This window comes from Coregonus lavaretus (assembly GCF_964263955.1).
Source record: "Coregonus lavaretus genome assembly, chromosome: 15".
Lineage (NCBI taxonomy): Eukaryota > Metazoa > Chordata > Actinopteri > Salmoniformes > Salmonidae > Coregonus > Coregonus lavaretus.
The window spans coordinates 32,744,881-32,757,879 of NC_140002.1; the positions used below are offsets into that span (position 1 = coordinate 32,744,881).

The window sequence follows — 12,999 nt, forward strand, 5'->3', positions numbered from 1 at the left end:
TAATCTGTATGCAGACGGCACTGTTATGTATGTCATTGCCCCAACTGTTGACACGGCTATGTTAGAGCTGCAATCTGACTTTGTTGCCATACAAAAAGCCCTTGTTGGTTTAAAACTTGTACTTTATGCAGGCAAGACTAAATATACTGTATGTTCTCTAATTCTCACTTTTTTTTTTCTAATGAGCTACATATTTATTCATTGGATGGTACTCCCATAGATCGGGTTCCCGCCTATAAATATCTGGGCATTTGGATTGACAAAGATTTAATGTTTAAAAAACATACGGATGAGCTAGTTAAAAAGCTACGATTTAAAGTGGGCTTGTTTTTTAGAAATAGATCTTGCCTCTCCCTAAATAGCAGGAAGCAGATTGTATAGTCACCTTTCCTGCCAGTTCTTGACAATGGTGACACCAATTACCAGATTGCAGCAGCCACTACTCTTAAGCTTTGGATGTCGTCTACCATAGCGCCCTTCGCTTTATCACAGATGACAGTATCACAGATGACAGTTTTAATACTCACCACTGCATCCTGTATCAAAAAGTTGTCTGGTCCTCATTAAAGTCCCGTAGATCACTTCGCTATTCCCTTTTTGTTTACAAAGCTCTACTACACAAGCTTCCGACTTACCTAACTTCACTGTTAAAACATAAAAACATGAGATACCAAACCCGTTCACAAGGTTCCTCGGGTCTCTACCGAACCACTTAAATCCGCTTTTAGCTTTAAAGCACTTCATTGCTGGAACCAACTACAAACTCCATCAGAATTGGATGTTCTGGTGCCGCTGAGGCAATTAAAAATATTGATGGGGGACCTTACTGAGGAATGTAATTGTTTTTCTTGAATATTTGTGTTGTGCTGTATTTTACTTGTTTTATATTGTATTTGATTTTTGAGTTTGTCTTATGAAATTCTATATGCAGGGTTCCCTTGTGAAAGAGTCCCTGGTCTCAATGGTGACTCCCTGCTTAAATAGAGAAAATTCGAATTAAAAGGTACACCAAATTTAAAGGGATGGCTTTAGATAAATGTATTAAATCTTATTGAATGAACACTCCACGAGAAAATCTGTTGGCCAGCAAGTGGGAGGGTTTTCAGCGGTTGAATTAAATGTATTCTGTGCGCGCAAGGGAACCATGCCTGCAAAGCCCGTTACGCACCTGCATAAGGTAAAGCCTCGGAGTGGAATCGCAATGCCCCCTTCACGGACACTGCATACTTTGAAATGTTCCAAATTTTGCGTCGTCTTCAGCTCAGCCAGAGTCCGTCGAAGAACAGGAAGTTACCAAACCAAAGGAAAATATGAAAAAAATGGTTTTCGATGATGGCTTTATGGGATAGCTAGCAACTTGTAAACAATTACCCATTCCTATAAGTGAGTACTATTTTAATAGTGATGTTAAATAATATACATTGGGTGTTAAGCCAATTATATTATGACTGTTTAAGTTTATTGTGATTGTAATGTTGTTTGTTTTTTATGATAATTATTAGGTGGAGGTCGCCAGCTACAGTGGTATCTTCAACCTAAACTAGTTTGACTTGCTATAAAGTTAGAGAAACAAGTTGAGGAAAAAGTAACTAAACAAAACCTGTTTTATTATCACCTGAAACAATATATGTATCCTGTCTTGAATGAAAAGGTCATATTTTGCAATCTCCCAAAATAAATGCGACCTCTGACAATAGACGGGCTCTCCTCCATCTTGCGTTACAAACACTACACTACTTGTCCGTTCAGTAGCGGGGCAAGACTCAGGGAAGATGTTGTACTGCAATGTGTATGGGGCATAAGTCTGAATACCAACTACTGAGAACTGCGTAGGAAAGGCGTACATTTCCTAAGTCTGAATTGGGCCCATAGTGAGGAGTGGCTACATAAGCAATAGATGATTTATTTTTCCTCATGGATATTTTGGTAGTGGACACTGAGTTTACTGTAGCAAAACCTTAGACCAGATGATCATATAATTTAGGTCACATATGTGGATCTTTCTGAGAATTTCTACCTAATCTCCAGTATGCTACTTGGATGTTTAAAGATACCACCACCTCACTTGCATCTGGTTCTGCTTGTTGCTCAGGCATACTAGGTGGTTTGGAATTCCATCCCCTTTGAAGTGCAACATGAACTTGTTGACTCTTGGCTGGCTGAGAGGGAGCTGGAGAGGGAGTTGAGTAATGTCTACATCCTCCCTAATCCTAATGAGAGATGGCTGTAATGAGATCTACAGGACAGATATCCTCCCTGTTACCAGGTCACTACTCTCCCTCCATACCTCAGCCACCACACTCAACCTGGACTCAGGGGTAGACGTAATATAGTAAATGTAAATCCGGGACACTCCAATTAGAATAATATGTTACGTTTCGTATGGTATGTATTAATTTGTGGATGTCCATCATCCATTTCGTATATATGTTACGAATTTGCAAAATGTATATGTTACGAATTACAATTCGTTATGGCTAATGTTAGCTAGGTGGCTAACGTTAGCTAGACTAGGGGTTTGGGATTAAGGTTAGGGTTAAGGTTAGGTTAAAGGGTTAGGGTTACGGGAAGGGTTAGCTAACATGCTATGTAGTCGCAAAGTAGCAAAAAAGTATTAAGTAGTTGAAAAGTTGCTAATTAACTAAAATTGTCCTTGATGAGCTTGGAACACGCAACCTTTGGGTTGCTAGACGTTCCTGTTATAAGCCCACCCATCCACCCTGACCAACCACCCTACTTTCATTTTTGCTTAAGTAACCTTCTGTCTTATGTAACCATACCAAATGTAACGAATCATACTAATTTGAGCGTCCAGGATTTACATTTACTATGTTACGTCTAGTCTATGAGACCATGCTGCCGCACTACACCTCTCAACACTAGACCTGGATGATTAATCTCCTCACTGATCGCAGAACGTTATCTAGTCTGGCTGCACCTTACCCAATCACTGCTCACCCCTGAGAGGGTTCTTGTGTATTGTTACAAATCAAATAATCATAATGCTTAATTTTCTATAATTTCAGAGCTGTAATTTCTATAATTTCTATTAAGCTTCTGACACCATAACACTCGATGCAATTAATATGATTTACGGCAATCAAGATGATTTGCAATTGTCGTCATCCTTTATCATGCAGTTCAATTCTGGGCTGGCCTCTTAGGGAAATCAAATCAGCAGCACATGGGGTATTGTGTATGAAAAAAACAAAAAACATGTATGCACTCACTAACTGTAAGTCGCTCTGCATAAGAGCGTCTGCTAAAATGACTAAAATGTAAAAATGTTGAGGAGAACATCTCTAGCTGTTCTTTTATATAATGTGTGGGATTTTCAACTCACATCCTAGTTACCTTCACCGTCCACTCTGCACCCCCAGTAAGATTCTCTTGAACTCTGATAGAAGAGTTTTGGACTGAACCTGTGTATGAGGTGATAATCCAAACTAAAACCATGTCATGTGATTTATAGGGGCAATCTGCAGTTCGAACAATAACAAAGTAGGCACCCCACCTCTGATTTGGTAAACAGCTGAGGCCTGGGGCTGGAGAAATGTAACCATTCCCAAACTCATGGACAGAGGTATGGATACAAGGACTGACCATCCATGATATCAAAAGTATAGTTTTAATCATGATTTGAGGCTAAACAGTGTTTGTTTACATTTACACTGTTTACAAACATTGGCGTAAAACAAGTTTATAGTTTAGCTTCTGATGGGGTACGACAGTTGAGCTCATAAATTATACTCTTCAAGAATCAATGGGTATATATCATTAATTTAAAAGTCTAAAAATGGATGTAGTAAGTGCAGATTGTCCCTTTAAGTGCTCCTGTACTATGTCTCTAGACGTCAGCTTGTTTTTATGAGGGAGTGGGACATAGAGGAGTGACGAATGCCTGGCCTGGCCCGGCCCATAATGCTGGCATGTGGTCAACTTCCCCTTTCATAGACATGGATGACTCCCAATGGGCCAGTCATGACATAAAAACCACAGAACCAAGTCTTCATACAGCCAGTGTTCAGGCAAATACATCACAGGACTAACTTTCACTGAACAGGAGAGGATATAAGGTAAATCGACTTTATGTGAACGTTATAGTGGCTTTGAGATTTTTTTTTAGTCACAGAAAATGTATGCATTTGGCAATTGAAAAGAATAGTCATTTTTATGTTATAATCTTGGAAGAAAGTTGAATTATATCATAGTGCAAAGGGATTAATTAAAATGGTACATTATAATTTAATTAGAGGATAATTGTATTTAATCAGTATTCAAAATTATGCTCTCTATTATACTTTAAGTCTCTGGAAAAGTTATTAGCCTCTTATTATTAGTGCAGAGTATTTTAAAATAACCTCACAGAGAATATTTTAGGATTTTTCTCAATTTCAAGAGCTGTACTGAACTCTTTCGCAGGTTTAAAAGTTTAACATATTGCCAGAACGATTTGTCACACAAAAGTTGTGATAGCACTGCTATTACTTATATAACATCCATTAATGGTTTTCAATATGTAAAAACTAATGATACGTAACACACTAAAAGTATTAGATTTTCTATACCCAATGTGACTAATTATTTATATTTGGTGATAAATTGTAGCTACAGAACCTCCTCCAATTATATTAGTTTCAATATACACTGAGTGCGCTAAACATTAGGAACACCTGCTCTTTCCATGACACAGACTGACCAGGTGAATCCAGGTGAAAGCTATGACCCCTTATTGATGTCACCTGTTAAATCCACTTCAATGAAGGGGAGGACACAGGTTAAATAATGTTTTTTTGGGGACATGGATTGTGTATGTGGGCCATTCAGAGGGTAAATGGGCAAGACAAAATATTTAAGTGCCTTTTGAACAGGGTATGGTAGTAGGTGCCAGGCGCACCGGTTTGAGTGCGTCAAGAACTGCAACACTGCTGGGCTTTTCACACCCAACAGTTTTCCGTGTGTATCAAGAACGGTCCATCACCCAAAGGACATCCAGCCAACTTGACACAACTGTGGGAAGCATTGGAGTCAACATGGGCCAGCATCCCTGTGGAACGCTTTCGACACCTTGTAGAGTCCATGCCCTGAATTGAAGCTTTTCTGAGGGCAAAAGGGGGTCTAACTCAATATTAGGAAGGTGTTCCTAATGTCTTGTACACTCAGTATATGAATATATTACATGTACAATACTTTGAGATAGAATCAAGGTAATGAAAATCCATCCAATCCACCTTATCATTAATGTGTCTCTACTTTTATTACATTTTCAAACACAAAATGTTTTTTTTTTATAATAAGGAAGATCTTAAAAGATCTCCCGAGGGATCGCAGCAGCCAGCCAGTTACCATGCTATGCAACGCTCATTACTTTGCTATACTGCATGTGCTGCTGGTTGCTTAGACCAGGGGTTCCTAAACTTTTTCACTTGGGGACCCCCTTCCAGCATTGGGGAACATCCCCCCCCCCCCGCGCTCGCGCACGTTCATGACACAAACTGTTCACATCCCTCTTGTTGGTGGAGAGAATTTTGCAGGTTTAAAGCTTATTTCCTGCAATTCTACACATTTTGTAATGCGGTGCAAAGACAATTTAGCCGTTTTAAAGCAAATTGTCGTGCAATTCTATACATTTTGGCATGTCTAATGTGTATTCATGTGATATTTGAGTGACAAAAAAATTCCAATATCTATGGGCTAAAAAACCTAAATAAAACAACGTTAGCTGACATGGGCTAGTTGATCTGGACATTTGACAAGTTATAAATAGCTCTCTAAGGTATCCAATGACTAACATGACAAGAGGAACTGATGATGTACTACCCAATTTCGAAATTGCACCTTGTGCATTCTACTATTACAACTTTCAAGAGTAAGTTTAAAGCCGGACTGAGTTCCTCAACAAACAAAAAAATACAAGTTTTTTGGGGGCACAGTTTGGGAACCACTGGCTTAGACTACCGCATGTAGGGGAGTTTCTTATGCAAAGGGACCCTGGAGAGGTGAATATGGCCAACCCCAGAACTCCCAGAGCCCTCTAAAACAACCAACCACATGTTCCCCTCTGTCTCCTCCTATATAACACTATCCAGATGGACTCCAGCCTGGAGCCTGCACAGAGGAGGACTATCCAATACATATTCTCAAAACAACGCAGTCCAAATAGGAAGTCCCAAATGGGCCCTACAAATGTATTTCTTTTTCTGTTAGGTTCAGGACAAAATGACAATGAAAAGTGATTGGGGATTCTTACATCTGCTGTTAGAGGGGCTAGAAAATGACAGAATAACACCATATAATAAGATTATTTTACATATTTTTATCACTAAAAGATTTGGCATGTGTCTACTAACATTGAGCAATTTCTTACCATGCTTGCCAAAACAACTTTCTCATTGTGTTTTAGTTACTGACTTATTGCAACTAGGGTGTGTATTTTAGGGTACAGATATTTGATTTTGTCCTCTAATTTAAAAATGTTGCTGATTTTCTTTTCTTCTTACAGGCCTTAGTGGGAGTTAGGTGTAAAAGCAATCACGGACACAGAGTACCCATGGCAACAACACTCTCTAACCTCTCAATGGCCACCAACTCGTCAGAAGATCTAATGATCAATTCTTCTTCATGTGATTCCATCTCCCCCTCTCTGCATCAGAACAAGCTGATCCCCACCATCTACAGTGTCATCTTTGTCCTTGGTTTCGTGGGCAATGTCTTGGTGGTGTTCGTATTGTGTCAAAAGTCCAACCGTAAAACAGTGGCCAACACTTACATTGTAAACTTGGCCATCTCAGATCTGTTGTTCCTGATCAGCCTGCCTTTCTGGGCAGTCTACTACTCCTTTGACTACAACTGGGTGTTTGGTGGGCTGATGTGTAAGCTGTGTGGCTGCCTCCTCTCCCTGAACGTCTACGCCAGCATCTACTTCATCACCTGTATGAGTGTGGACCGCTACAGAGCCATTGTCTATCCCCTCCAGTCTCAGTGCAGCAGGAACCTGTGTCGGGCGCGAGTGGTCAGCTGTGTGATCTGGACCATCGCTGGCCTCATGACCATCCCCACCATGGCCTTCAGAGACACCTACCACCTGGAGGAGCTGGGGGTCACGGCCTGTGTCCTCATCTGCCCACCCTACTGGTTCCCAGGCCTGGCCCTGACCAAGAACATCCTGGCCTTCCTGGTGCCCTTCACCGTCATCGCCAGCTGCTACTGCCGCATCGGGAAGCACCTCCTGGGGGAACAGTCCAGCCTGGACAAGAGCTCCAGCAACCTGGACCGCGTGATGAAGATGGTGGTGGCTGTGGTGCTGGCCTTCTTCGTCTGCTGGTTCCCCTTCCACATACTCACCTTCCTGGACATCCTGAGCACCCTGGGGGTGATGCACAGCTGTTGGGTGCGCCAGGCCATCATCACCCTGATGCCCTTCACCCTCTGCCTGGGCTTCTCCAACAGCGCCATCAACCCCTTCCTCTACTGCTTTGTTGGGAACCACTTTCGGGAGCAGCTGTGGCGGCTGTACGAGGAGAAGGCTCCCAGGCTGTCCCAGAAGAGAGACTCCATCAGCACCAGGCTCAGCTCCTTCTCCAGGAAGCTCAGCGACCTCAAGGACACGGGGCAACTGGAGACTCTGGACCAACACAGTAGGGGCCCCTAGTGGAGGGAGGTTACATGGCAGGACTATGAGAGGCCTGTCTGTCAGATGTGTAACAGTTGACCCCGGGCATCTTGGATGACCCCCAGGCCTAGTCTCCAGGGGACGTTGACCCCTCTATCTACTCCTAATTAGGGACACCCTGTAGGCTGGACAGAGGGCATATCAACATATATTTAAATGTCAGTTTCACATCCCATGCCACCAAGCTCATGTTAGGGTGAAGGGATATTATATCACAAAATCTACAGAATATGTGCTGGGTAAACCTGTCATGTTTTCTGAGATCCACAGGCCAGTGTGATAATAAGTGTGTGAAATATACAACTACAGTGTATGTGCCTTTGTCCTAGTTACAATAATGTGATATGTGTATGTTGTTTTTATTGTATATAAGTAAAAAAATATGTCAACACAGCGCCTTCTAAATGGCAAGAAAAGGTACATGCAAACATCTACTGTAAACTGTGTCTCTTGAACCATAATTATAATATGCCATTTAGCAGACGCTTTTATCCAAAGCGACTTACAGTCATGCGTGCATACATGTTTGTGTATGGGTGGTCCCGGGGATCGAACCCACTACCTTGGCGTTACAAGCGCCGTGCTCTACCAGCTGAGCTACAGAGGACCACATAATTAACATTGTATTGGGTCAAATGTACAACCCTTATCAGGATACGCTATGAATGATATGTTTTCCAGTCACTCTTCATTTGATATAATAGAATAATTAATAATGCCATTACTGTCTGGCTGTCTTCTTGGTGTGAAAACAAAACATCCATTCAGTTAAGGCCATGCTCAAGTTGAACATGGGAAAGTCAGGAGTCGTGTTTGCATCACATTGTAGCAATTTGAACATGCATTTGATTGTTTGTCATACAATCAAAACTTGCTGTTTTTTTCTCCTGACATTTCTGTGTGCAACCGTAATAGAGACAAGGACATACACTGAGTAACAAGCATTGATATAGGCAGTTTTACTGCCACTCTGTGGCTGGGTTTGAGAAGCGCAGGTGCAAAGGAATTCTCTCTGATTGATAATTGCATAGTTTCTACTTCAAATTGTAGTTTTAGTTATTAAAACTCATCCAGACCCATCATATTATCAAGTAATATGGTCTGAACATTACAATGAACATAAAAGTGAAAAACAAATCAATGTAAATACTGGTACTGTACTTAAATACTGTTTCCTGCAGTGTTTCCTTAATGACCAGAGAGTACAGATGTAGGATCTTAATTTGATCACCCTGTTGCATGAGAACTTGCAGTGTATTGGAGATATTGGAGGTTTATAAAGGCTTCTGAAGTTTAATTTCCACTTTGAAATTTCAGACTTGATTTTCCGTTACGAATGTATATGTATCAACCCCTACAATTTTATTTTCATTAATTAGAATCCATTTAATTAACATTTCCTGTTGCTGCAGGATACTTTTCCTGCTGTAGGAAACTGGCTCAAATTAAGATCCTACATCTGTAGGCCTATGTGTGACCTTTTCTTTCCTCTTAGGATATGATATGATTTCCTGTAGATGCTACCGTACCATAAATACTACCATAACGAGTGTGTGCCAGTGCTACTCATTCATAGTGACAGCAGGCTTCAGTGTGATAGAGCATGTGTCCGTTTACCATGGGGCTATCAGCAAGGCCACTACTGAGAGGATCCTGGGTGCAGTGGGGAGAGATGGGAGCGATCTACTCCGAGACAGTGAGAGTGTGGCCAATACCTACTGCCTATGTGTTCTGTGAGTACTTGAACAGTATTGTTGATCCATCGTAGGTTTTTGGCCTAACACCATGTGACCATAATCCATAAATATTTGAAACATGAAGGTTTAGTTATTGCCATTTTGATTGACTTTAGCTATAAATTCACATTTGCATCAATGCTGTTGTGATGGAAACGCATAATTTCTCAGCAAGGTGGTGGATAACAACTTTACAGAATGAAAACAACAGATGGATGATATGACATTACTATTTGTATGACAAATACACACCTGTGTTTCCATCTTTCTGATTCATGCTCATACAGACGGGTTGTTCCATTTAATTTGAATCCATAAATACTGGACTGTAATGTACTATACTGTACGATTACACAAAAAATCACTGCATTGAAATGCTGTAATTGAAATGCTATTTTCACTGAAAGATGGAAAGATGTTGTCTACACCTACAGTGTTCCAAATCAAGGAGGGCTCATGAACAGTTGAGGTGAGAAAAGATAAATAACAGACATGTTATCAATATCCATTGGTTGGCCATAGATTACCACATGGGTACACATGAATTACAAAAATATACTGTACATTCACACACATTTTATTACATTCCAATTATAGAAAGCTCATCCCTTAGGAGGTATGTCCTCAAAACGCTACAGTACATACAAAATTATAAAACGGTAATGTGGAATTAGTGACAACCTCATTGTTATTTTGGAAATAGCAAACTATCCTGACTTGACCTGAATGAACAGATAAGGCGTTTCTGTGTTTCAGACGGAGTGTGTGGAGTACAGACACGATTATTCAGGACGATAAGGAATCTGATAGCGGCCTTTGGTAATGCCCCTCCTCTACCCTGTGGAAAACCAACACACTATGAGATAGTGGCTCCTCTTCAAAGATACAAACTTTGACAATAATATATATATATATATATATATATATATATATATATATATATATATATATATATAACGGTGAAACGATTCACTAATCTCTGTTTCGATAATGTGTTTTCATTATTTTCATGGTACAGCTATCAATTTAAACGACCGATACGCTCATTGTATTTCATAATACAATGAAAGAAACAACATCAAAACATAAGGATAAAGAATTTGCACATTTATTTATTAAAAGTCAAACCTTCAAAGTACCTTGTTTTGAATATGAACTTTCCACACCCAATATATTAACTTCTTCTCATTATTTACACCCACTTCCTGGAGCACTTGCAGAAAAGACATGCCTCTTGGTCAAAGCCCAGAGTAGAAAATGCAGTCAAGCGATATCAGTGTTTTCATACCATCAGTCTACACAGTATCCTGTACAACACAACTGTATCTTGGCAATCACAGCGTCTTCGCTCTCAGACTCAGTTACCCAACTGAGACAGTATCATCAATATGAACACCAATGGGCAGAGCATTATTAATTATATGGAGTACTATCAATTAATTTACCCAAAATAATTTATGTTATATAGTATACCATATAGCCTATGTTTTATACAATTCATTTTTGCAATACAACCCAATGAGAATTAAAGTAAAAAAACAACAGATAAGGTTGCACAGAATTATATTTTTGATGAACTGGACAGTATTAATGTGATTACCAGAATATAGGGTGTTTGGCTTCGTACTCCATGCTTTTGGTTCAGCCTTTTCCACAGTGCTAAATGTTTCATTTCTGTATGAGAAGCATGGAAAACAATTGTCAGCACACAAACCATACACATCCCAATTATAAAAAATACTTAACAATACAACCAAATTGTGGGTATGGGTAATGCGTGAGGGTGGATGACTGAACAACCTTTTACTTTTTAAATCTTCAGCTCCAAACATGTCATACTCTGAGACAAAAATGTATAAATAATAAATAATTCAATATCATCCCAGACTTGAAAGTTTGCCTTTGGAAATAGGAAATAATGAGGATTCTTAGATGTTTCAAAGGACTGAGTAAACTATTGATTAACTAAGGCTTGTTTAATTGGGGCTGCATTCAAAATATTTTAGCTGTTGTGAAGATGGTGTAATCTTATGCACATCGAATTTCCTCAAATTGTTTGTGGAATACTAGATACCGAGGCATACAGCATACTTGCAATCTTTTCACAGAAGAATGACTAATGCTGAAAGACAATGTGACTTTGTTGTAGTAAATTAAGCACAGACAAAATACATGTTGTGTAAATATTAAAACACCAGCCCGTTTTATCAGTTTGAAACAGCTACTCAATGTGTGCATTTCTCTTTGAAAAATCCTCCACCACATTCACTACATTTGACCCGTAACTAGTACAGTCAGTCAGGCTGTTGTAAGCTACCCACTGTGAATTTATTCTCGTCTCTTTCTGCTTTTCACCCTGTTCTGATTTCTCACTCCTGATATGTAAAGTCTATACTACCCACTTGATAAACTGTAAGTGCGCCTTTTCCTACATGTATGGACGTTTTTTACAAACGTATCATCGTTTCAGTACAATTCTCACACAACTAATTCATGATGTTTTTGCGGCAGAGACTTACTGTCTGCCAATTGACTTGCTAGCTCAGATATAACTGATCAGGGACTGGTAAAGAGTGCCTTGTAATGGCATCAGAATAATTAAGGTACAATTAATGTAATATCTGTGAATTACAATATGAGGTTTTCTGCAACATTTACACTATGATTTAGCACTTTGTATAGGGCACTATAGTCTGCCCTGCAAGCTCCACTCCATAAGGATTCTAGTCCAGTACATAAATAATAACACTTTTCATGGTATGGAAGGAGATGTTTTGTTTAAATTGTCATCCTTCAAAGTTTTTTTAAGAGCAGAAAGGCACAAGCTCCATCCAGATAATACATTATATTTTACAATAAGCAATTTGTAAAAAAGTAAACTGTACTGTACAGGTTTTCAGCATGAATACTTTTTCCTGTTGCTCTGTGTAACTCCAGTGATCAATTCTATTGATAGGATTAACGATTAATAATCAGTAACAACACATTATTAAGTTAAGCACTTGTATCTCGCTAAAGCACTCGCTATATACAATGTTGTGTCTAAACCCACACAATCTACTCCATTGTACCACCAGAACTTCAAATACGCAGAAAGCAGCAAAATTCCCGATGCCGGTGAGTCTCATAGTCACAAAAGAAGACAGTAGCTGTCACTACCATTTCTCAAGATATCGCAGACAGATATGCACTGTATAAACTGAAATGAGAGCAATTCACTACACTGTTATAGATACAGTATGTATAAAGATTAATTATATGGTAATGAACTTGATACGGAGTCTGTCATCTCAGATTCAGCATATCTAACAGCTTACAAAGTAGGTCAAAGTACATAAACTAGCCAAGTAACTCCAAAATGAAAGACAGTCAAGAGTTTCAAATGATCAACTCATTCTCAGAAGAAACAAAACAATCAGAACACAGGTGAAACAAAATACCATCATTTGTCACTTAAAGGCAGTTGTCTTTTTTTTGTATATTTATCCTCATCATTCTAGAAAAAACGGTACAACAAATCATTGTATGTCTAAAAACAGACTGTCTTTGGTGAAGGGGAACCCACGGCAGTAGTGAAGCACGATGCCGCTG

The 12,999-nt window shown here is 39.5% G+C and overlaps 1 protein-coding gene across 1 annotated transcript; it reads left to right on the forward strand.

Moving 5' to 3' along the window:
- The first annotated feature begins 3,977 nt into the window (after window positions 1-3,977).
- Window positions 3,978-9,221, forward strand: LOC311142819 (type-2 angiotensin II receptor-like). The gene is made up of 2 exons (XM_084178512.1): window positions 3,978-4,076; window positions 6,503-9,221. Exon 2 carries the CDS (start codon window positions 6,551-6,553, stop codon window positions 7,649-7,651), a length of 1,101 nt encoding a protein of 366 aa, XP_084034638.1. The 5' UTR covers window positions 3,978-4,076; window positions 6,503-6,550; the 3' UTR covers window positions 7,652-9,221.
- The last annotated feature ends 3,778 nt before the right edge of the window (window positions 9,222-12,999 follow it).